This window comes from Trachinotus anak, unplaced genomic scaffold (genome assembly GCF_046630095.1).
Source record: "Trachinotus anak isolate AG129_WGS33_773 ecotype Australia unplaced genomic scaffold, CSIRO_AGI_Tana_v1 ptg000025l, whole genome shotgun sequence".
NCBI lineage: Eukaryota > Metazoa > Chordata > Actinopteri > Carangiformes > Carangidae > Trachinotus > Trachinotus anak.
In genome coordinates, this window is record NW_027273876.1 from 1,200,831 (window position 1) to 1,224,451 (window position 23,621).

Consider the following 23,621-nt stretch of genomic DNA (forward strand, 5'->3'; position numbering starts at 1 on the left):
GCCTCTGTAACTCTGACTTTTTGGTTTAATTCGCTTTCAAAGAAGACCATGGTTATGACTGTGATCTAAAGAGCTGACGAACACTCACCTTTTTATTTTGAGAACATTATTTTTTGGGCCTGTGCACGAAAATGTTGATGTAGGGTAAGAATTAAGATGAACTGACAGTTAGTCATTTAGTAAAAAACACTTAGACCTTTTTCTGGCTTTCGGTGGGTGTTGACATTATCAGTACTGTAAAACAGATCGTTGCTGTTGGCCGGTTACAGTAGCATCGGTGATTTGATCCTGGGCTCATTTTCATCGACCATGAGCAAGATGCTGAACCCCAGAAGAAACTGGAGATAAAAGAAACTACAGATAAAAGTCTGCTAACATCACTCTACTGTGATCTGGGATTGTCGATGTTGGTTAGAATGAATAACCAGTCTGAATACCAGTTTCCAGTCTGCGGTTTTTTGTGGTTTATATTTTTCAAATTGAAATTGCAAATGAAATTACAAAGATAACGGCTACAGTTACTTGAAGACCTTTTGTTAGTTTCACTTAAACTAAAGAGAAAATGCAGGAGTCTCTTTTCCATGAACCTGAACACTGGATGGATGGAGGGAGGAGAAGGGACTGACAGGAGGCAGAAGAAAGGAAAGAGAAGGAAATGGAAATCAGCTTGTCTGCAGCCTCCACCTGTTGACAAGACACCTGACATCTTACTGCACTGCCATCCAGGACTATAAACCACCTCTGCTCCCTGTCTGAGCTCCGTGACACAGTACACACAAGACGCTGCAAATCCTCAGAGGAGCGGGGGAAGACGGGTGGGGAGACAGAGGAGATGGGGCGGAATAAGGATGGCTGAAGGTTTTCAGGAAGACGGTTTGGAGGTTGACGAGAGTCTGATTCACCTGCTGTAACACACAGGATTTCACATGAGGCTTGTGTGGAGGGAAGAGGAGGAAGAGGAGCAGGAAGCAGAGGTAACATTAGCAGATTTAGTTTTGTCCTGACGCCTCCAGGTTTCATCTTATTTTTCTGTTGAATTGTTTTAGTCGACCAAATTAACATCTTGGTGAAATTTCAGTCACATTTATAATTTTTATGTCCTCTAAGTTTTCTAAAGTTACAGCTTTCACTATCTTTGCTGAATCCCATTAACCACAATCACAGGTTGTTGTTCTCACCTACTGAGAACTTAAACAGCGTATTATTTTCTAATATCAAGAAATACTGAAAAATTATTTCCCAGAGCTCAATGTGAATTGATCAAAACCAAAAGCCTTTTAACTTATCGTCTCTTATTGCGACAGAAAGAACTGATTTATTCCACTGAATTCCACTCGAGCCTCGAACATGATTGGACATTTTTGCTTGACAAATGACTGAATTAATCAATTATCAAAGAGGCTGCTGATTACATTTCTATTGATCAACTAACTGATTAATTGACTAATTGTTTCAGCTCCTCTGGTCATTACACAGAACATTACTGTGGTAATATTCATTTGGTGGGGATCAAGGGGCACACACTCATTCCTACCACACATTTAAATACCAGATGGCTGAATTTAACATTAGATTAAAAGGCCTTGATAACGTTAAACCGACATTATGTTATCTTCTATATAAATAAGTCACACTTTACTTTAAGTGGCCTTATTTTAAGGAGCATAGAAATTGGCCCCTTAAACATTTAATAATAGTTTATAACATTCTATAATGCAGTTAGAAACTGATATAAGTGTTTATTCATATATTTCTTAACAACTGGAACTCCTCCTGTGGGCAAGGCAAGTGGAGACTGCTGTATGAACATTTAAGTAAAACACAGTTATAACAACATAAAACATGTCTTTATATGAGACATTAGAACAAATACTTTACACGAATAAACATTTAAAATGATCCTTATATGTGCGTTTTAGATTCATGTGTTAAACCATTAATTAAAGGTCCCATCTTTTAATCTTCTCCAGTGTTTTATCTGAAGTGTTGATATCCATAAGATGGCATGTATAGGCTCTGATCCTCTCTTCTGATTGGCTGACTGTTTTCTGAGTGAGCCAATAAAAATATAGCAGATTTCAGGTAAACACTCAGAGAAACCAAATCCTGCAAGGTTGAATGGTGAGTCCATGTGGGCGGGGCTTGGGGCGTGGCTGAGGGCGGTGACTGTTTTGTTGTGACATCACAAAGTTCCAGAAGTCCTGACGGCTGGTTTTAAGGCTCAGTTTCTGAATACAGGCTGTGTGCATTTCTCTGTGGACTGAGGCTTTGATACTTTCACAGTATTAATATAGAACCTAGACCTGCTTTATAATCACAAACACGTGGACATCTACCTTTAGACTGGATGGAGCTTTAAATGTTTATATAAAATGCTAAATAGGAGAATCTGTGAAGGACGACATGCTGCCTGCATGTGTTGCTGGTTGTTTTTTTAAATTTCAGTGAGATTGTGGTTGAATTAAGACTATAAACCTGCTGTATTTAGAATTATCATTTACCTTTTATTTGTTGATGAAAATAAAAACAAATTTTGTGTTAAAATCATGCACTGGAATATGACCCACTGTGGTGAGAAAACCTTCCCAGAAGAGCTGTGACCTTGAGCTCAAAACTTCTGCTTCAGGAAGTTACAGTACAGTATGAAACATGTCGAGTGCAGCCTGAAGAACTGTGAGTGAGGACATTTGAACTCTCTTGGCACCAAATAAAAGCCTGAAGGTGACTGACACAGTTTCCGTTTTCAGTGGTTACTTTCAATTTAGTTTTCAGGTCCTTTTGATGTGGAAGAAACTAAAGATTTTACTGAAGAAATCAACATTTGGTTGGAGGGAAGGAAGGAAGAGGAGAAGGTGTGAGAGTAGGAGGGAGGGGAAAGGAAGAAAAGACTAATGGAGCTGAATAATTCTGAATGATTTAAACACTCTGCTGATAAAAGAGACGCCTTCAGCGAGTATGAGATGCTACACTGCGCCCACATCTGAAATGGAACCGGGACAAACACGCATTTATCAGAAGAAACGCATTTGATCATAAACACTGTGCCAAAAATCCCAAAGAGGCAGCGGTGAATGAGCAACTCTGAGGACTCTGAACAGCATTTTCTCTTTTGGTTAATTAAAAACGCAGAGTATAATTAGTTAAACGACGACTTTGGAACAAAGCAGAGAATTTTAAGTGGATTAGGAGGTTGGTACCAAGCTGGGAGGTAAGAAGAAGAAAAAAAAAGAAAATCTGGCATTGAAAGCAGCTCTGAGGTTTTTGTATTCAGCCTTCAGCAGATGACACTTCCCCCACGTCTCCCCCTGAATTATGCTGTTAACACTCTTGTCAGCTCAGTTAATTGGCTGGGAAGATGCCTGAGTATGGACACTGAGGGCAGAGAGAGGAATTAAGAAGGAACGATAATTCAAAAAAACAAAAAAAAACAAACCGCACAATCAGGAGAAAAGTCAGAGCTCTGGAGGTGTCAACCCCAGCTGTGATTTTCCTTTTCACCTCCACTCATTCCAATCAGACTTGAATTGATTTTGACCTGATGTTGAAAAAACCTCTAAAAGCTCCAACCTTGAGTTCAGTGCTTCTCTGTGTCATGTAAACTAAACGCTGCTTCAGAGAGTCTGTGTTGGGTTTAGAGAGATGTTTAAATCAGCTCCGGACCATTAGTCTTGACTTTAAGAGTGAGGACGTTTGAACTCTGTTGGCACCAAATAAAAGCCTGAGGGTGTGAAACAGTGAGTCCCAGTCTGAGTGGTGCGGTTTATCAGGAGTGAGACTGTGATCAGAAAACAACCGGATAGGAAAAAGTTTCATGTTTAGAAGGAAACAAGACAGAGATGCTTTAAACAAACAGAAGAAGCTACAGCTTCTCTTCTTCACGTCTCTGCCTGTGAAGATCACACAGACCAGCTGGTGAAATCACAGCAACTAAAGTCACAGCTAAAATAGCTTCTGCTACGTCAAATAGTACAAATGCAAACTTAACCAAACTCATCAAAACACTTTTGGATTGTAATTAATTTTCATGTAATTAGCTTTTTAAAAATGTAATTAATAGTGTAAAATGCAGTCTGAACCCTGAGCACAATGTGTGGTGTTGATAAGGGGGCGGTTGAGCTCAGCTGACAGGGCTGTAAGGAGGTGCTGCATCAGCCACAGGAGTAAATATAGCTGGAGAATAATTTTGTCATATGGTGGAGAAGACAGCTGACTGTATGTCTGACCCAGTTTAGTGTCACACGCTGTGAATGTCTTACCTCGTTCACAAACACCCAGTGACTGTCTTTGGAGGCCAGATTTGTTTCCACTGCCTGCAGACAGAGAGAGAGAGACAGGAAGAGACAGGGTTAATAACAAGGACTGGTTAAAGTTCATTTAATCACATAGCATGTAGCATGTAGCATGTCATCACTGTTGTACTGAACCACAGCTGCTTCATCTGCTGTTGTTCTCACTCGTCTGTGTCTGATCACCGTGTGAAAAGTTCACCACTTCAAACAACAACTAAGCCTCTGCTCTCTCCACAATGGGCTGTCCTGCCAAAATGTCGCACAACAAGAGCTTTTCAGAGAGAGCGGAGCGAGTAGTTTGTACTTATCAAAGCACCCGCAGCTCGTCTGGTCCTCTGCCATCCTGTGATAATCCTAATAACATGCAGCACCCTGCAGATGATAGCCAAGCATGCAGCTGATAGCACAGAGCGGAGCGGAGCTTAGAAGAGGATAAGTTCTGCAGGTCACCCTGCACCGAGCACCGAGCTGGAAAGTTTTCATGTTTCAATATCATCAGAGAGAGCAGACTACAGACTGTAAACACCACCTGAAGAGGCGTTTTCTGAAATACCAATGACTAAAGTGAAATATGATGAACTGTGATATATGACAGAGATGATAAAAGAGATAAAATGATGTAATCCTGCAGTCGCAGTCGTGGGACGGGCTGTTCCTCGAACCCGTTATAAAACCAGAATGAGAGAGCTCCCAGTTTATAGAAGGTTCTCCTCATCATTGACTCCTGTGAAATGTTTATGGACCAGCTGAGAAGGTTTTATTCAGACAGGCCTCCTGTCTGAGTAGCTGCTGCATTTTGTTTTATTGCTGTTTATTGGTTTATTTTTGTTGTCTGTGTTTGGAACTTTTGTACTTTTTTATTGATGTAGAAACACTTTGTGATTTTGTGTCTGTGAAAGGTTCAACACAAAGAAACGTATTCACTTACTCAGTGTTGTGGCTGCACAGAGCTGCAGCAGGGGGTGAGTTTATGTGCAGGTGTGTGTTCAGTATCAGTGAAATCCAGTTCATTACAGTACATTTAGTTTCAGTGTCTCTCTCTCTCTCACACACACACACACACACACACACACACACACACAGTGCGCTGCCTTCAATTCATGACTGTTTACACACAAGTATCTGTTTGTGTCACTTCTCTGCTCTCTGTCCTCAGGGCTCAGCCTGCCAGATGTTTTCTAACAGGTTCTCATTTGGCTTCCACATCACCAAACACTGACACACACAACACAACACAACACAACACAGTGAACAACTCACAGTAAAAACCTGGAGGAGACAAACTGCTTCACTGTTCCTCTACAGGATGGAGAATAAAGGCAGCAAAGTAAAGATGACATTTTTGTGTGTGTGTGTGTGTGTGTGTGTGTGTGTGTGTGTGTGTGTGTGTGTGCGCGCGCCTACAGTCCATCTGGGACCAGTAAAGGTTATGGTGACAGGTGTAATATCTCCAGGTAGGAGATGTAATGTGAAGTGTATTATGACAGCAGGGCTGTGGCCTTTCACATGGGTTATCCTGATCACTGACAACATCATCCACACACACACACACACACACACACACACAAACAAACATGTCTCACCTGAGACAGAGGCAGACCTCTAATAGTTCATCCTTCCATCTCCTCATCTTATGTAACTCTGTTATTCTTAACTGGTGTTATTCTGATGGTCTTTGCTCCCTCTCTGTCTCACAGCTGCAAACTGCTCATCTCTGACGGTGACAAAAGCCAGGTAAAAACACATGTAGTCGCAGATACGTCACAGACAGACAGACGGACAGTGTTCATCAGGACATAAAGTCCATAAGATACAGCTGTGCTATTTCAAACACTGGAAAGTGGTCATGTGACAAGGAGACAAGGAGACATGAGTCCCGCCCACTTCAAGAGACACACAAAGCACGATAGTGAAAATGAACAAAAACTAGTGCAAACAAACAAACACTGCTCACAGGAAACTCATCAGCACTTGACAGAAAGCTGTAACAATTATAATAATAATAAACTAATAATATAAAAAAACATATTATTATTTCATTATTTTTTGTTTGACTGAGGTTTGATATCATGGAGTCAGAGGAGAAAAGTTGCCTTTACAGGACTTTAGTATTTCAGTCAGTCACAACATGATGATGTCACACCAAGCGGAAAACAATGTTTTGTTAACTGAAGCAATACATTTAAATCACAAAATATGACCTGAAAAACTTTTGATAAAACAATGAATATAAAACTTTAAACCAGGAGACACTCAAAAGAAGGAGAGTCTCAGAAAGTAATTACATTTACATCTATTTGACAGACTGTGCCACATTTTGGCACGGAGGAAAATTTGTGAAGTGGATATATGTAGAGAGTTCATCCTCTGAGTGTTATGAATATACAAGGTCAGGAGGTCATCAAACCAAATTTGTGAGCAGCTGTGAAGATGTTTTTCTCCGGAGCACAGCGTCTGAGCTACATCTCCATCTTCAGGTCGGCAGTAAAGCTCCTTTGTGAATACTCCCTGAAAGGTGAAGCAACAGTTCGGCAGCGACAGGCGAGCTGTGTCATCTGACGAGGTCACAACTTGACCGCGACCCGTCACACCGCAGTAGTCAGCCCCAAGGTGATGGGCGGGAGGATGACGATGATGAGGGCTGACTCAGATGACTGACAGCCACACAAATGTGTGAGAAACATGGTGCGAGTGAGAGCAAGGAGCTGCACGACTCACAGAGAGAATGACGCAGACCTCAGGCCTGAGGAGCAGGGATGTGCTGTAAACCTTTAACTTCAGACTGTTAGCTGTTTTCTTTCGCCTCTGACACATGACGGAGCATCAGGCCTTCAGGTCACTGCATCTTTCTGAGGAACAAGGACTGAGCAGAGACTGGAGACATCCTCAGTATCTCCGTGACTGATGTGAAGCCGTAGACGTCTGGCTGACCAGCTGTTCTCTGCAGGATTTGTGATATCAGTCAGGTCCAGTATGAAACTCATTCAGGTGTGATGTGAAACTTGACGCTTCCTGGTCTCAAACACTGAGAATGGACAGGTCCAGCTGCTAAACTGTTTGCAGGATTATTCAATATATATCTGACCAATATTAATATCAGTGCATTATTACAGAGTATTTCTATACTGCAGCTGCGTCTCAGTTCAGGAGCCTCATCCTTCAGAGGCGGCATTTAAAGAACATTTCAAAGGCTCCTTCAAATGCAGCTGAGAAATCCTTCATTTCCAGGCAACAAAGTTTTCAATGGGTGGATCCTTCAAGACCCAACCTATCCCAAGATTCACGCCGGTGTCGAATCTCTATGAATATGGCAGACTGGATAAATAGGGAAGCCTCCAGAGTCCAGACCACCTAATGCGGTTCGGCCTTGCCTCTGTAGGCCGTGGCCCCTGACTCAAGACAAAGCTTTTGCATCTTCAAATGTCTGGAGGGGATGTTTAGGTTTCAGTCTCCCAGTGTGCTCCGACAGTCAACTGGACAAAAACAGCATGAAAGATCTATATTCAGATGTTCAGATTTAATCATAATTTCCCATCAAACAGCAGAGACACTGGAGCTTTATGATTAAATTGAGTTTCGGGGCGAGATTCTTTTAAAAAGACGAGATCAGAAAGCAGCTGACAGTGTTTACATCTTATGAGTTTTCTCTCCCTGCACTGGGAGAATCCAGACTCCTGTGACTGACAGTGATATAGACTGTTTACATACATATTTTCAAAGATTATCTTATTGCCTTTACTTAAAATTTGACAGTGTGGACAGAAAAAGGAGGAGGGCGTGTCTCTGGGTGTATTCAAATCAGCTCTGCTGTGTTTTTATGGAATGGACCTTAACCATAACTTGGACTGTTTACTTTGTGGTTTGACAGCAATGAGCTCACACGTCTGAGCAACTGTCTCCATTACAACAAAAAGATATCTGTATTATTTGAATGTCTGTTCAGAGACGTGGAACAAATAAGAAAAAGACGAGCAAAAATGCACTGAACTTCACCAAAGTTTCCACACACAGATTTCTGTTATCGACCAAACCAAAGTTCAGTCAGCAGATCACTGACACAGTTCACCTGAGAAGTACAGGTGAACCCTTTGAGCAGGTTCACTGAGACAGTCAAAACCAGTCAAGCTGTAGAATGAATAAATAAATAGAAAACATGAAAGATCAAAATGATTGCATCAACACAGTCTGCGGTCAGTTCTCCACCAGGAGCCGTGCAACTCTCTCTTCTGTTGTTGAAATATCTGCACTCTCCCTCCTCCACAGACTCTGTGCTGACTTTGAGACTCACACAGAGAGACAGCAGTTATATTTAACACCCTTCAATTAAAAGCTTGTTCTCATCAGAGACCTTCAGAGTCCACTGACCCTTCTCCTGCCAAAACAAATAAGTTTTTCTCACCGCTCGTCAAGCCCACGAATGCTTTGTGTTTATTTGCAGCTTTGACACCTGACATCGACGTCTAATTAAATAAGCTGGGGGTCGTTAGGATTAAAAAAAGTCCCTGACAGCTGCTATGTTAACACTGATTACACCGTCTCCTCCAGGTTTAAAAACATTCTGCTAAAATGCTTTTACTGTGGAGTCAAATCAAACTGTCATGGAGAAAAACCTGGAGATGATGCACCGCTGACAGATAAACAAACAGGCCTGAGCTGCAGATATTCTGCAAAAACACCAGAACTTACAAACCTGTGTGCACCGCTGTAATCACAGGGCAGTTAATGATCTTTTCACAGATCAAAATGCTGCCAACAGGTTGCAAATAAACAACATAAGAGCCAGCGGTGTTTGAGAGACTGGAGACACCGCAGTGTTTGAATGGCTGTACTTCTCCCTGCTCAGCAGCCGCTTGTTAAATTCCACCAGCAGCACATCAACCTCACCAGGTGCTGATGAGGTATTGATCACACAGGCCAAGATACATGAAAGCTGCAAGACAGAATCAGGGTTACTCTGTTAAATATTGAGTGATGAGCTGCTTCTAGGTAAAGATGCTGTTTTGATGTGAACTTGTTTTAGTTTCCATTCTGAAAATGTACAAAAACAAGCAGCTGTTTGGCTCAGAGAAATACAGGACTGAGAAAACAGACAAATGAAATGTGGGCATCAATGCATCACACAGTATCATGGTTATATTCCCGGCAAAAGCCAACACGAAGGAGGAGTGGAAGTCGGGATTTGTCTCATTGTTGGCAAATCAAATGAAAAGATACAAACCAACAATGAACTGATCCCAAAAACAAGAACTGCATGAATCACAGCCTGGTACATGTGAGTCCTCTGAGCCACAGAGCCTCATTGTTTCCAGAAACTATTTAAACACATCAGTGAGTCACACGGTTACACTGCCTTCATCACGCTCCTTCATCACAAAGTGTGGATTAATCCGCCACTGAAAATAGTCCCCAACAAATGCACTATTTCCTCCTGTTTGTTTGATCAAAACTACAGTGAGCAGCTGTTTTAGTAAATTACTGAAACTATATATTTGTGAGGTGTTTGTAAAGATTTACATCTTGAGTAGTAACTTGTGGCTCAGAGCTGAGACTCACAGACATGGTAGAAATCAGACGAATACACAGCTGGTTCTGGTCTTTTAATGGGATTAGTTGACACTGAGAAAAATGGCAGCCTCAACCCGAAATTTAGTTATATTCCATGTGGAGAGTGAACGACAGACATGAACATTCAAGAATCAGGCCGCAGGCTGCACTTGGACAGCGTCTTATTTTGCCTACAAATAAAATGAGAAAGTTCATTTTTAGCAGCAATGCTTTATTTCAAGTTAATTGGGAGCTTTTATTCTGAAAAGTTGTGATTGAAGTTCAAAGATTCTGTCACTTTACAGACCTCTGAAAGAGCCAGAACATAATGTGTGGTAAGAGAAGTGACAGCTCAGTAAATCTGTAGCTAACTCCACTCTGCACACGACGTGATAGCATTAGAACAGCAGTAATAACAGGACACTGTGAAACAGTACAGCTGCAAATTCCAGTAGCAATTTTTTAAAATCAATTTCTTGAATTATTCTTAGGCCAGATTAAGCCAAACTTACTTTCCTGCTGCAGCAAATCTTCTGAAGTCATTTACAACACATGAAGGAGCAGAAATGTTTCCAAAGAAAAACTACTACTACAACTGCAATACAAAGTACCAGAGAACGACATGTTTAATGACATGCTAAGAAACTGTCGCACGCGGATGGAGACAGGATGTGAAATGACTGTAAATGATAAAGATGCAGAGCGGAGGAAGTCTTGTGTGTTTTTCAAAGTTTTCCTATTTTGTTTCTGCAGCTAGCAGCCGGGCTCAGGGGATGTCAGTGGTCCAGTACAGGGGGATTAGGGAGTTAGCTGGTTTATATTACGCTCTACTGCCTCTCCCTCCCTCGCTCTCTCTCTCTGTGGGCTTAATAGTCCTGACAACAAGAATTAACAGGCGGCAGGAGCAGCAGCAAACAGGGACAGGCTGCTTTTAACACCATGTTAATGGAACAGACTGGGATCAAACCCCCGAGAATGATGCTTACAAGAGAACAACACTAGAAATGAACACTAGAAAAATAAACTTGTAAAAGCGCAGCGTTGAATTTTTCATTTCTCTGATATGAGGAATTCCCATTTCTCTGTTTCTTCATTATTTCTCTGTAGTTTTCTTTCTTTTCACAAAGAAGAAAGCACAGAGAGAAATTTGAATCTGATGGGAAAATGGCAAGAGATGTCTCTTTCTCTCGGAGAAAGCATTCCTCTTAAACTTTAGAGGAAAAAAAGTTTTTTCAAGAGAATCAAAAGAGCCGAGGATGTCTTCATAGGTTAGAGAGAAGAACAGACAACGGGCTGAAGAGAAAAGAACATCTGTTCAAGGCGGACTCAAGAACAGAGACAATATTTAATTTGAAATGAATACCAGAGAACATCTGAGATCAACTGAAGACGACAGACTGACATGATCATTTTCTGCCTGGGATGAGAAGTCGGTCTTTATTTTGTGATTACTGTGTCCACAGTAATGCACCACACCAAGGGAGGGAGCTGAGCCGGAGGGGAAACTCTTTCTGTTTCATCTGCTAACACCCAACCACAGTCATCGACCCCAACAGTGGAGATGTGAAGGGATCCTGTGAAGTTTTGATTTGAAGTCCAATCACTTCTCTATGATATAACTTTAATGAGCTACTGTGACTTGAATGAGAGAAACATTGCTTGGAAATAAAGTAAATAAAGTGAAAATGGATGAAAATAAACTGCCCATTCAGAGGTGAGTGTGTGAACAGGTTTAAAGTCGTGGGAGTCTGCTTCTCTGGGTCAAGAGGAAATACTAAGAGGGTGTCTCCTGGATTACTTCCATTAGATATATATGTATCCTGAAAGAAGACCCAGAACACACTGGGGCGTGAACTGAGGAAATGCACAAACCCACAACCCTGAGCTGCAGGATGTCACAGTACTTCAGGGAGCGCTGCTTTTAACAGCAACATGACACCATTCATCCAGGCCACTGAGACTCCAGGACTGACTGGAGGTCAAGTTGATCCTGTCAGAACAAGTAAAGATACTTCCAGCGCTCGTCCTCTGCTGCTCGCTTTGTCAGCCTCCTCATCCTCTCTGTGGGAGCCAAAGCCCATGAGAGCTGTACTAAAAGCAGCTCTTCACAAGACAAGAGTTCACGAAGGACAAGAAGGGAGCAGAGAACGGGGAGGTCTCCTGTTTTGCTATTGCAGGATGATGTTCAAACAGTAAAGTGACTAGAACTGAAAAGGAAAAAAACTGCAGAACTTGATGAGCTGGAGGTTTTCTGCTTTTACGTTCCACTGATCAGTCTGTTCACAAGACGTCAGTAACATCACTAATTAGATATCTTAGTGAAATAAGACGACACCTGTGAGAACGTCAACAAAGACACTAGTCAGTATTAAAACTGTGACCACCTCCAACTGCTGGTGGAGACCAAACCCAGAGCTAAAAGAAGAGTGAATATTGGATTTAGATTCATCAGGTGACACAAACATGACTCCACTGAATGATCATGTTGATGTGTAACAGCTGGATGTGAAGTTAAAAGATGACGAAACATCAGTGCTACCTCTTGGTACATATGTGAATATATATCAAAATCATGTTTGAGTGTATATACTGAAGATCAAATTTTCTCTCTTTTCTCTCTTTGTAAAATATCTTTGATGACTCATCCTGGACTCAGGGGTCGTGACATAAATTAATCCAGACTTGGTGAAAACTTGAACCACACACACAAAGATAAATATAATCAATAAACTGCAAAATGAAGCCGTTTCCCAGACGATCGGCAGCTCAGTCCTGAGTGGGGGTGAACAGCCCCTGCAAAACTCACTACGAGACCCTGTTAACCACTTGCATGTAGGCATGGAAACCAGTCTTCACCACCACCTCAGAAACCGTTTCAGTCTCCTGCCTCCTCCGCTCTGCTGGATCTGTGCTGAGTACAAGAGCAGTTCTGACACCTCGTATGGCCTGAGCTTCAGAGAGAGAAGTGATGGTCTGAACTTCAGCCGGGAAAAAAAACTGTGGAGAAAACAGATAATTCTGGCAGCAGCCAGAGAGAGTTTAAGAGATGAGATCAATTTTATAGAGCGTGTGGAGTTCCACTTAGGTAGAAACAGCTCTCTCTGCTGTGGTAAACAGCAACAATACACAGGTTAGTGATCGAGGAATTAGTAAACCAGGGCAGAGAGTATACATGTGAGGTGTGAAACTGTTGTCAGCACATTGTGGGAAAGAGAGTGAACTTAAACGAATGTTCTGTTTAGCAAAGCAACTAATTTGTGGTGATGGAGACATGATGACAGGGAGTCCAGTGGCTGGGAGAAGACTCTGATAAGGCAGCAAGCCAGCTGATGGTCATGTGTGTACTAAAAATCCAATGAAATGTGTGTGTGTGTGTGTGTGTGTGTGTGTGTGTGTGTGTGTGTGTGTGTGTGCGCGCCTCAGTGACAACGCAGAAAAAAATTCAAAATAAAATCTGCAAGAAGCAACTCACTCGGTGCGAATTCCAATTTTTCACCTTGTAAAGGGTGAAAAATAAGAAGTGTAAGGTGAGATATTTTATGTCGAGTCTCCTTGTTTTTCTTTTTTTTTTTAACCTCACACAATTTTACAGTTTCACATCCACACAAAACAAACATCCTGTAGCAGCTTGTTTGATCTCAGGAGGGTTCAGAGGATCAGAACATCATCCACATGTTAAAGTGACATTTTCATCAAATCATTGGTTTAATTAATTACAAATCACATGTGTGCGTCGTTATGTCTGTGGTTTAGACTCATTCTTAAACATTTCAGATTTCTACATTTTAACCTGCAGCCGCTGGTTTAAGATGATATCAGTCTGCTGTGAAAATCAACCTGTAAAACATTAATCACACTGAATATTTCAGGTCCCTCCACTGATTTTGTCTGATTCTGGTCTGTTCCAAACAAAAGTTGACAATCATGAGAGAAATGTGGTGAAATAAGAATAAAAATCTAAACCAAGCATGTGCACCTTTCAAGGTTTCACCAGTTTGTTGTGGTGGAAACCAGTGACACTACAAGCAGTGAAGAGATTAAAAACACTTAACAATGCTTCTGTACAGCAGACGATCTAACACTCAAACAGTAGACAAAAGGGTGATCTAGTGTCCAGCAGAACATGATGTGATGTAGGTGTCACAGGGTCCCACCACAAACAGCAGCCTGAGCCTGATCATTGTTCATCCAATCATCTTAAATGTTACTGACTGAATCTTTCAGTCAGTTCCTGTCTCAGCTGGTGAAGAGGCTTTAATGAGTTACAAGATGCAAAAACAACCACTGACAGAACTGTAACTTCCTGTTTCACCTTCACTCTTCTCTACCTTTCACACTGGATTCTGACCAGTAAAACCAGTTCCCTGGGAGCTGGAGGTTAAATTCCTCCCTTGTTGTCACCAATTTTCTTCCACTGTTCAAACTTCTTGGCTGTTTTAGTTCAGAATTAAAACCACTGTGAAAAGTCTGCTTCTTGAACTTCTGTCTCTTATTAAATCAAATATTCCACCCTCACTGTCTTTGCTCTCTAATTATGATACTTATGTTCCACTAACAATGTGCTTATGTTGCTCTCATGACTCATGAGCACGACTTCACCCCCCCCCCCCCCCCCCCCCTCCAGCTGAACCACTGCAGGATCTGAGTACCAGCGTTTTTGTCTTTGAAACTTTTCCTGCAGGAAACTTGTTCTCTAATGTCACCTTTTGTGTGGCATTTCTGGGGCGTAAATATGAGGAAGATGGCCGCCTTATGGCTCTTCATAACCGGGGACCGCAGTGACCTTTTCAGAGAGGGGCTTCATTAAAGGAGACGGCAGGCGACGGGAGGCTGGCAGCGGTGCGGCTGAGTGGTAATCACACCGAGCCCCCTGCGCTATATTTGGGCTACAGATAGCTGGTGCACAGGCTGATAGGCAGATAGACTGGATGTGCACGCAGGCATGTAATGACTCGGACGAACACAGGCACACACACACATACACACACACTTCTGTATCTGCCTCCACTCTTTACTCTCTTTCACACTGCCTCCATCTTTTTTCTTCAGTCTCTACTCATCCTCATATGTGTGTCATTATTTCAGGGCTGTTATTTTCAGATGCAGTGAAAAGGATTTTTAGGTTTTGTTTTGTGCTTAAAATCAGGTGATGTTGTTACAGCTGATAAATGTCGTGGACTATATGGAAAAGGTCATCTTTTGAAGCTGCCTCAATATTTTACATCTGCTCTTAAAGATACGGGACATCTACATCAGCAGGTGTCTCCAGGTGTCTACAGGGTCAAGGCTGCAGATGTGAAAACAGTAGTTTAAAGCGTTTAGTGTCTCCAGAGGCAGCTGTGTGAAGCCTCATCAATGTCCTCGACTGATGTCTGTGAAGTCAGCGCTGGTCAGGTCTGAAGGCTGAAAAGTAAAAAAAATCTGGGGGTGTTGGAAAGAAGTGAACCTACCAGACCTCTGCAGCCCGCCCTCATCCCTGCTGCAGGCTCCATTAACACACTGGCTCTCTAACCCAACTGTCAGCACTCGAGTTGTATTGTGTTTAATGTGTGGAATAAAAAATACGAGATCTCTGCATCGATTTTGATCTTTTTTTAAACCATCCATCACAAGTCCGACATTGCTCTGAGAACGCTGTGATAAATCAGTGAGGAACCTTTTTAATTTTACCACTCCTGAGAGACTGGCTGTAGGTAAATGAATAATATCCTTTACATTAAAAATAATATGTAAATACTGAGCTTTGAAAGACTGCCATAGAGTATGTCGCACTAAAACTGGAATCAATCATAAAAAGACTTTTAAACTTGACACTCAGATCCCACTGCACTGGAAGAAATACCAACCTTTATTGATTGGCATAAATAAGGATAAATTAAAATTTAGACATAAGTTATTATTGATTATCATTTATAGTAATGAACTGTAACTGAAAACTGTGACACTGAAGTCAACAGGAGGATAAATTCAGATTTGGACCATTGCAAAATAAAAACTTTTTAATGGCGTGGTGTAAACATCAGTGTGTCCAGTCAGCAGCTTACAGGGCCCTTTAAACCCAGACTTCCATTAACTCTCAGTTACTTCTTCTTTGATTAGTCCAGGCCTTGTACCTGTTATCATCGTCTCTGCAGACAGGCGCCAGTCCTTATATATAGTCCATGTTTGTTTACTGTGAACTGAAAAGCACTGCATCGCTCTCTCTCTCTCTCTCTCTCCCTCCTCTAGCTGCTGGTTCCTCATTCCAGATGTTTTGGATCTGGCTCTATTGCTGGAAGAGGATTCCCTGCTCTGTTGCTTTCTATGTAGTTTGCGCAGGTTGTCCCTTATCTGAATCTGATAGTGTTTGTCATATGCTGTACAGGTTGTTAAGCCCCTTGAGGCAAACTTGTGCTTTGTGATATTGGTTCATATAAATAAAGCCGACTTGACTTGACAGGTGCATGACATCAGTAGCTGCTCTCTCTGACGCCACCAGGAAACAATAGGCCAGAGACTCAAAGAATTCATCATCAGCTGACTCCTGCTGCTTTTGACTGATTCTTTATGGTAAGAAGTCATTTGGGGTCAAAGTGCATCATGCAGCCACCACTCTGAACAACCTTCAGCCCAGCGCTCTTGGAGGACTGGTTGTGTTGATTTTACTGGAGATGACCTGCAGTGCTTTGTTCCCTTATACCTGCCTGGCATTTGATTTTCTCTAATGATGCTTTCCCGCTGGTCAGTTCTTTCCTTCAGCTTTCTTCCTGTAATGAACTGTGTGAACTCCTGAGTGAATGAAATGTTCTGGATGTGTCAGGACTAAAAGCATATATGTACATTCTGCCTATATGAAGAGACGTATAGAGGATCATTATCACTTCCCTGGACTTTTTATTTATTTTTTATTAGTGGTTGTAACAGCCTTTAGCCATAAATGGTTTTTTCTGCACCACTACCATATACAACTGTTTCTGCCTCTCATCGCTCTCACTCTCCTCCTCCTCCTCTCTCTCTCTCTCTCTCTCACACACACACACTCACTCTCTCCTTTATTGTCCGTGGCTGTCACTCATCCCTCCATCCTATTATAACTGCTCACAAAGAGAGACGGAGTGGGCGAGTGACAGAGGATGGAGATAGAGATTGAAGAGGGACTGAAGCGTCCCATTTTAAAGAGCAGGTAAAGGTGTCTCGCTGCATGATAATAAGGAGGTCTGGAGAGGGCGATGGCAGATCATTACATCGTCTGAGAGAGAGAGTGTGTGTGTGTGTGTGAGAGAGAAAGAGAGAGAGAGGAATGTGTGTAATGTTCATCCACCGTTCAATTAATTTTGAGAAGAGTGATTATTGAAATATGAGGCAGCGTCATTACACGAGACAAATCATTTTAAAAACGAAACTGTTGATAAAAGCAGCAGAGACGTGTGAGATACTCTGAACAGCCACTCTCCTTCAGAGCTGTGACTCAGACTCCAGCTCCAGCTCTATAATCAGACCAACATTGGTATTATCCAACTGCAGAACTACTGATTATGTTTAATGACAAAGTTTTTGAATACTCGTCACCAGGTTTTAACCCGTCTCAGGGTTTGGGTTCAGGGAAGAAGATGTTTGCCGGTTGGTTTGGTTCAGGCTGAAACATCTACCCCCACTGGATGGATTGTTGTGGCATTTTATAGAGACACTTGACCCATCCTACATGGACATACAAGACACAGCTATACAGTATATCAACCATCAAAAATATGATAATACATCTTCACTAACACTCACACCAAACAAAAGCATCAGTTCCAACAAAATATGAACTATAACTTTTAACCCTCATGCATGTTTAGTGTCATTTTTTAAAAGGATGCACAAGGGTTAAAAACATATGGCTATGTGCAAATTTGTAAAAGGTGGTGCAACTGAACTGCAAAGGCAAATGCTCAAGTCAGGGAAACATGAAAATTGTATTTTAGATAAAGCAACTTTAACTGAAACACACCCAACGTCTTTACAGGCTTTTAATTTTAAATATCTGTTGAGATGAGGGTCACTTGATGTTGTCAATGACCATAACACCAGCTTGTCTTTGAGGGATTACAATACATTATATATGTTATTATTATATTCTATATGTTGTATTTAAGTAATGTACTTCAGTCCAGTAACATCTGATAAAGTGAAAAAGTTCACTTCTGACAGTTCAATTTGTGTCAAACACACACACACAAACACATACACACGTTCACTGTACACACACAGGTTTTGTTTTCCCGCTCGTCTCTGCCTCTGTGGAACAGCTTGTGCTCTAATTATCATGTTTTCTGGGAAAATATACAGCATCTCATTGCAGGGAAGTTAAATTGTCAGGCCTTTGTGTGGCTGTGGGAGTGTGTGAGAGCGCAACAGCCAACACACAAAGCCACAGTGTGTTCTTTCTCTAAGGAGGGGATGAAATGAACGGGTTGCCAGGTGTGGAGAGCCAGAGCACAATTCACTTCTGGTTATAAGTCACCATCTTCCAGAACAGGAACTGTCAAACTTTACTTTTCTTACTGGAAGAGGCTGAATCTTTGTTTCTGCTCAGTTTGAAAAACAAAAGGGAAAAAATGAGACAAAGTCGTTTTGGAGCTGAAACACACTGGAGATGCATTTTGGTTTTATTTATCAGTCTGTGTGTGTTTCTGTGGGTAATTGGCAAAACACAGAGTAAATGACATCACATCCAGACATTTCCAGCAGCTCCACAAGAGAGAAAATGTTTCAGTTACTGGGCACAAACTGGGAACCAACTGGGAACCATGGCATCACTCTCCAATCTGTCTGCTGAAAAACTCCCAACTGAGCCACTATCGCTCCACTTCCATGTAAACGGTACAGTGAAGACCTGTTGAAGAGTCACCATTAACTCTTTGGTCTTTGCAGCTAGTTGAATTCCACACACACTCTTTGGCATGTTTGCAGTTTGAGGCAGAAATGAACATAAAGACCTTGACAGGTAAAATCTATACAGTGAACTGAACCTCTGTATTTATTATGTTTACATGTCTCTTGCCCGTCAGAGCTTCACACTCTGCCTCCACTTCACCACCGTCACCTGGCTCATTTCGAGGCAGCAGGGCTTCAGAGATGGACGGACACATAAAGAGTCGACACGTGTGGTGTGAACCTGAGTGGGCGTCTGCCTGACACAGTTTGGATTGAAGGACACTTCCAGACCTGTGACTCTGTGTGGTTCTGGTAAAGACGGTGATGAGCAAGTACATTTGTCTTCTGCACTGTCCTGTCTGCTGAAAATTAGAGAGACATCAGTGGACACCCCTGTCCACACACACTAGTGGCCACTACAGCTGAAATGAAGGCAAATCTCTGCTTCCCTTGTGGCTCCAACATCTGAAGACTGATCCCAGGTAAAGGTTTGGTTAGGTTTAGGGAAAGATCAGGGTTTGGATTAAAATCCATACTTCATTAAGGTTAAAGGACCTTCGATGTCATGGTTACAGTAACAAGCACAAGCTTAAGGTAAAGAAACAGCGTTGACTCTCAGATTAGAGTTATAGTCCAGTGTTGGACGTGTCCACCACCCCGACCTCCGCCCTACGTCGCCGTAACAACATAACCTGGCACAAAAAAAGGAAAGTATGCATTAGGTGGAAACGTGTGTGTTTCATCTCAGTATTGAATAATTCAATGCACTCGCACTTCTGCTGTGTTTGTTTTCTACTTGAGTAGACTGACTGAACCACATAGGAGTATGTGCTTCAACAAAGAGTCTCTGGAAAACTTCCATCTTGGCACAAAATATTCTGCAGCACTTGACAAATAAACAAATAAAAAGTTTCTGAGACAAGCAATCAAGTGATGGCAGCGTTGATCCACTCAACTGAAGTCCTGTACGAAACACTTCTCTTCTAAATAAACCAGTAACAGTGCAGCAAAACACTCACTGTGCAAATTAATTAACTAAGCAACAAATCCTCTGTTCACCTTCCCAACTGTATCCTCTGTTGACAAAGTTAACAACTTACCACAACTAACAACACAGAAAGTAAAGAAAGTAAACTAACTTGTTGCTGCATTAAAATGGACAAGTGAGGCTTAAAGTTGCTCCTCTTGATTCCAAAACATTGGACAAGCAGCAGACCAACTCCTCTGAGTCCAGTCACAACATTAAAACCACTTTGGCATTCATCAGGCTCGATTTATTCATAGGAGAAGCACGGCGGCGGCGTGGCGAGAGACAGATAGAAGCGGCAGCAGCGAGGGTCATTACCAAACATCTCAGACAGACATCGCAGGGATCGTTGTAGTTATTGATCTGTCTCCAGAAGCCTCCATGACGTCTGACCTCACCACTGAAACTCTGCTTTGATTGGACGGCGGGCGCCCAATGTCCAGCTGTCATCTAGTTTGCATACATAGTGAGGGAGTGTGGTGCATAATGACCACGAATGAAGGGTCGTCACGGCAGAGCAAATATATACAGACTCATCCAGACGGAGACGCTTTCGACCTCAATTATAATATGCAGATGGGACAATGCTGGGAAAGACGGAGACAGAGGATGAGGAGAGTGGGTGGAATTAATGTGCTGGTTGAGAAAATAAGTTTTGATCTTTTTTACGAGATTCAGAAAAATACATTAAGTGACACTGAGATGTGATTGGCTACGAAAGAGATAAAGTGAAAATGAATAAGTGCTGGTATATAATCACGGAGGCGGCAGGAGTAGCAACACCACAGCATGGAAGTGATCATCTCTCCAAACAAGGAACTGATCCAACTCACCACTGTCTGTATCCACAGCCTCAAATATCTTATAAGACACATTGTTCACTGTTCATCACGATGAACACACACATTGTGGTTTATTCAAATTCAGTCCCAACCACATTGTCCTGCTGCAACAAAAACTCATTACAGCACCACATGAGGATTAATCCGCTGTTGAAAATAGTCCCAAACAAATGTAAGCTGTTGTTTCAATAAATCACTGAGCCTTCCTTTAAAGATCAAACTTATATGTTTGTTTTTACCAGTAGATGTGAGTTTTCTTTATGTTTTACTTTTTTTAATCTACCTGCCAAATTGGTTTTGAGCAAAATTATTGGAAATGTTGTGTTGACCTACAGTGTGAACGCACCAACTCCACTGAAAATCACAAGGTTTCTTTGAGACTTAAAATACAACATGTAGCAAATAGCTTTACTGTGTTATGACAGCTGGACAAATACTATCATACTATTTTGCGATTTTAGCATTTTTCTGAAATTACACAAATAAAACTAAAGAGCTGGTATTATGAAGAGAGTATTCATTTGAAAATGGACGCAGGGAACGAGGGGCAACTGTAAAACACAGAGGTTTGTATGTTCGTCTAATGTACGACTGAGCAAATTCTCCAGAGCCCACAAAGTACACATCGCCTCATTTAGTGGCCTCGATACAACATTTATGGATTTGTAAGTGAGAGTGTGTGTTTTCCACCACTGGACCTTGGACATTTACACTGAAGAACCATTTGCTCCCAAGGCCTCATGGGAAAATGTCTGTGCAAACACGTGTTCAACACTTAAATGGTGGCCTTCATAGGTTTGAAAACATGATATATAATGTCTATATGTGCGTGTGTAACTGGCTGCTTTATGAGGACTAATTTTTAAGCATTGAAAAGTTTATATTTCTGTAAAATGAGGACGAGTTTGGACCATCTTGTAAAGTGGCAACATTTCTGAATGTTAAGGTTTGGACTCAGAGCCTGCACGTTTGCATGGCTGCAGACACACACACACACACACACACACACACACACACACACACCACCTGTCTCTACCCGTCTCTTGTGACATGTAATATCCATACAAACACACACACCTGTTGAATTAAGCAGGACATTTAAAATGCGTGCTGTTCTTTTTTCTCAGGGACCATCGCAGAGAGACAAAGACGTCACACAGAGACAGTGTTCGCTCTGTCTGTGGATGAGAAGCTACAAAAGCAGACACACACCTCTGTTCGAACGCTGCCAGTCCTGCAGTGGACCTCATCTACTGTGCTGGACATGGTTGCTAGGAGATCAGTGATGTAACTGCACGGACTCCACACACATTTGTATGCAACAGCGTGTTTGACGGATCTGATTTCTGGCAGCTCTGCCTTTCTTACAAGCCTGCTGATGCTTTTATTTTCCTTTCTTTGCCGCACTCCTGAGGTGTCTCTCTCTCTTGGCCCCGCCATTTTCCCTTAAAAAATGTGTGTATGAGTGTGGTTAATGTGTGTGTGTGCTTGCCTCCATTATGGGGCCTGGGTGGCTGATTAGCTCTCAGACACAATATGGCCAGAGACAGAATGGGCCATTGATTCCCTGAGCAGAGCCAAAATGGCTGCTCTGGTACAACTTGACACCATCTGAATGGCTGTGTTCCCCTGTGTGAGTGTGAGTGTGAGATGAGAGAGATAATGAGGATAAAGAGGGACACAGAAAACAGAGAGAGCGACTCAGTGTTTTGCTGTTTACATGCCACAACACAGATGAATATCAACCCACACCACGGCTTCAAATCCTGCTCAGGATGTTTTCCTGCGTCTCTGACTCCACAGTTACATGAATATTAATCCGTCTGACACTGCGGCGTGTTACTGTCTTAATGAAAAGCTAATACAGGATCATTTGAGCTCTCTACCGCTGTCATGTGCAGCTACCATGAGGGCTGGGCAGCACCTCTGGGGCTGGGACTCCTGCAGGCTATAGCTGTCGAATGCTAACATGATAATCATTTAATCTAAAAAATGCCATGCACATTAGTATTCTTACAAAACGGCTTTCAGCCACTAGTGGCAGGACTGAAATATCAGTGAAGGAGGTGGATTGACTCAGACTACAGAACAGGACCCGACCACACAGCTTCAGCTGAACCTGGGGAAACATTTAGGGATGAATTTTCCAGACAGAAGAAATAACTACAATGTACATCAATGTACATATGTGTGGGCAGGTCAGTATTGTTTGAAGTTACTGCTAATGCAAACTTAACGTTTCTTCCTGCTACTTCACATTAAATGTTTTCCACCACTGAACCAGTGAAAAACTATGTCCCCTGTGGAAAACTGCATGTGGCTTTTAGCAAACTCACTACATAGCTGCATAACAGCCAGACATGCCACATATTATTATTTTCTGAATAAGTTAGTCTACTCAGAAATTCCATCATGTTGCATAGAGGCAGCACTATGCATGTTTGAGGAGAGTTTTTAAAGGGAACTAAGGTTTCAGGCCACTTAAAATTGTTTGAGCTTTTTGTTTTTGGGCCTATATTTGTTACTATTTGGCAAATTGATAACATTAAAATGCTGAATTAGCTATTATCAGCTCCTGTTAGCAGTGCATCTATGTATGTACAGACAGAAGTCACTGAATTACTGTGATACTGAAGAAAACTTAAAAACAGGATCATTTTCAGGCAGGTTCTGGACGATAAGATTTCGGGACTTTTATTCATGATGGACATGAATAAAAGAAAGTGCGAGTCCCCCTGAATGTAAACGTGTGTGTTTCATGTCTGTGTGTCAAGCTGTAAGTTAGTTATGACTTTGAGAGTGAGTGTGATTTTTGATGCACACTGCACCGCTCACAGGCACAATCACAAAGGGCAACAATACCCACAAAGTAACCAGAGACATGAATGAAGCAGAGATCTCTGTATTCGTGGTTCACAAACTTATGTTGTCTGACAGAGTCTGCAGGTCCTGGACCAGGATTCATGTGGTTGGTGGATAAAGAATGTAACATGATGGTGTAAGTTGGTGGTGGTGTCAGAA

The 23,621-nt window shown here is 41.9% G+C and overlaps 1 protein-coding gene across 5 annotated transcripts in view; it reads right to left on the reverse strand.

The window, feature by feature from the left end:
• Positions 1-23,621, reverse strand: part of grid1b (glutamate receptor, ionotropic, delta 1b) — a 455,594-nt gene that overhangs the window by 77,540 nt on the left and 354,433 nt on the right. For all 5 annotated transcript variants that reach the window (XM_071462859.1, XM_071462860.1, XM_071462862.1 and 2 more), the window contains one exon: positions 4,257-4,310. In XM_071462859.1, coding sequence (XP_071318960.1) covers positions 4,257-4,310 — 54 coding nt within the window. The remainder of the gene's footprint in view (positions 1-4,256; positions 4,311-23,621) is intronic.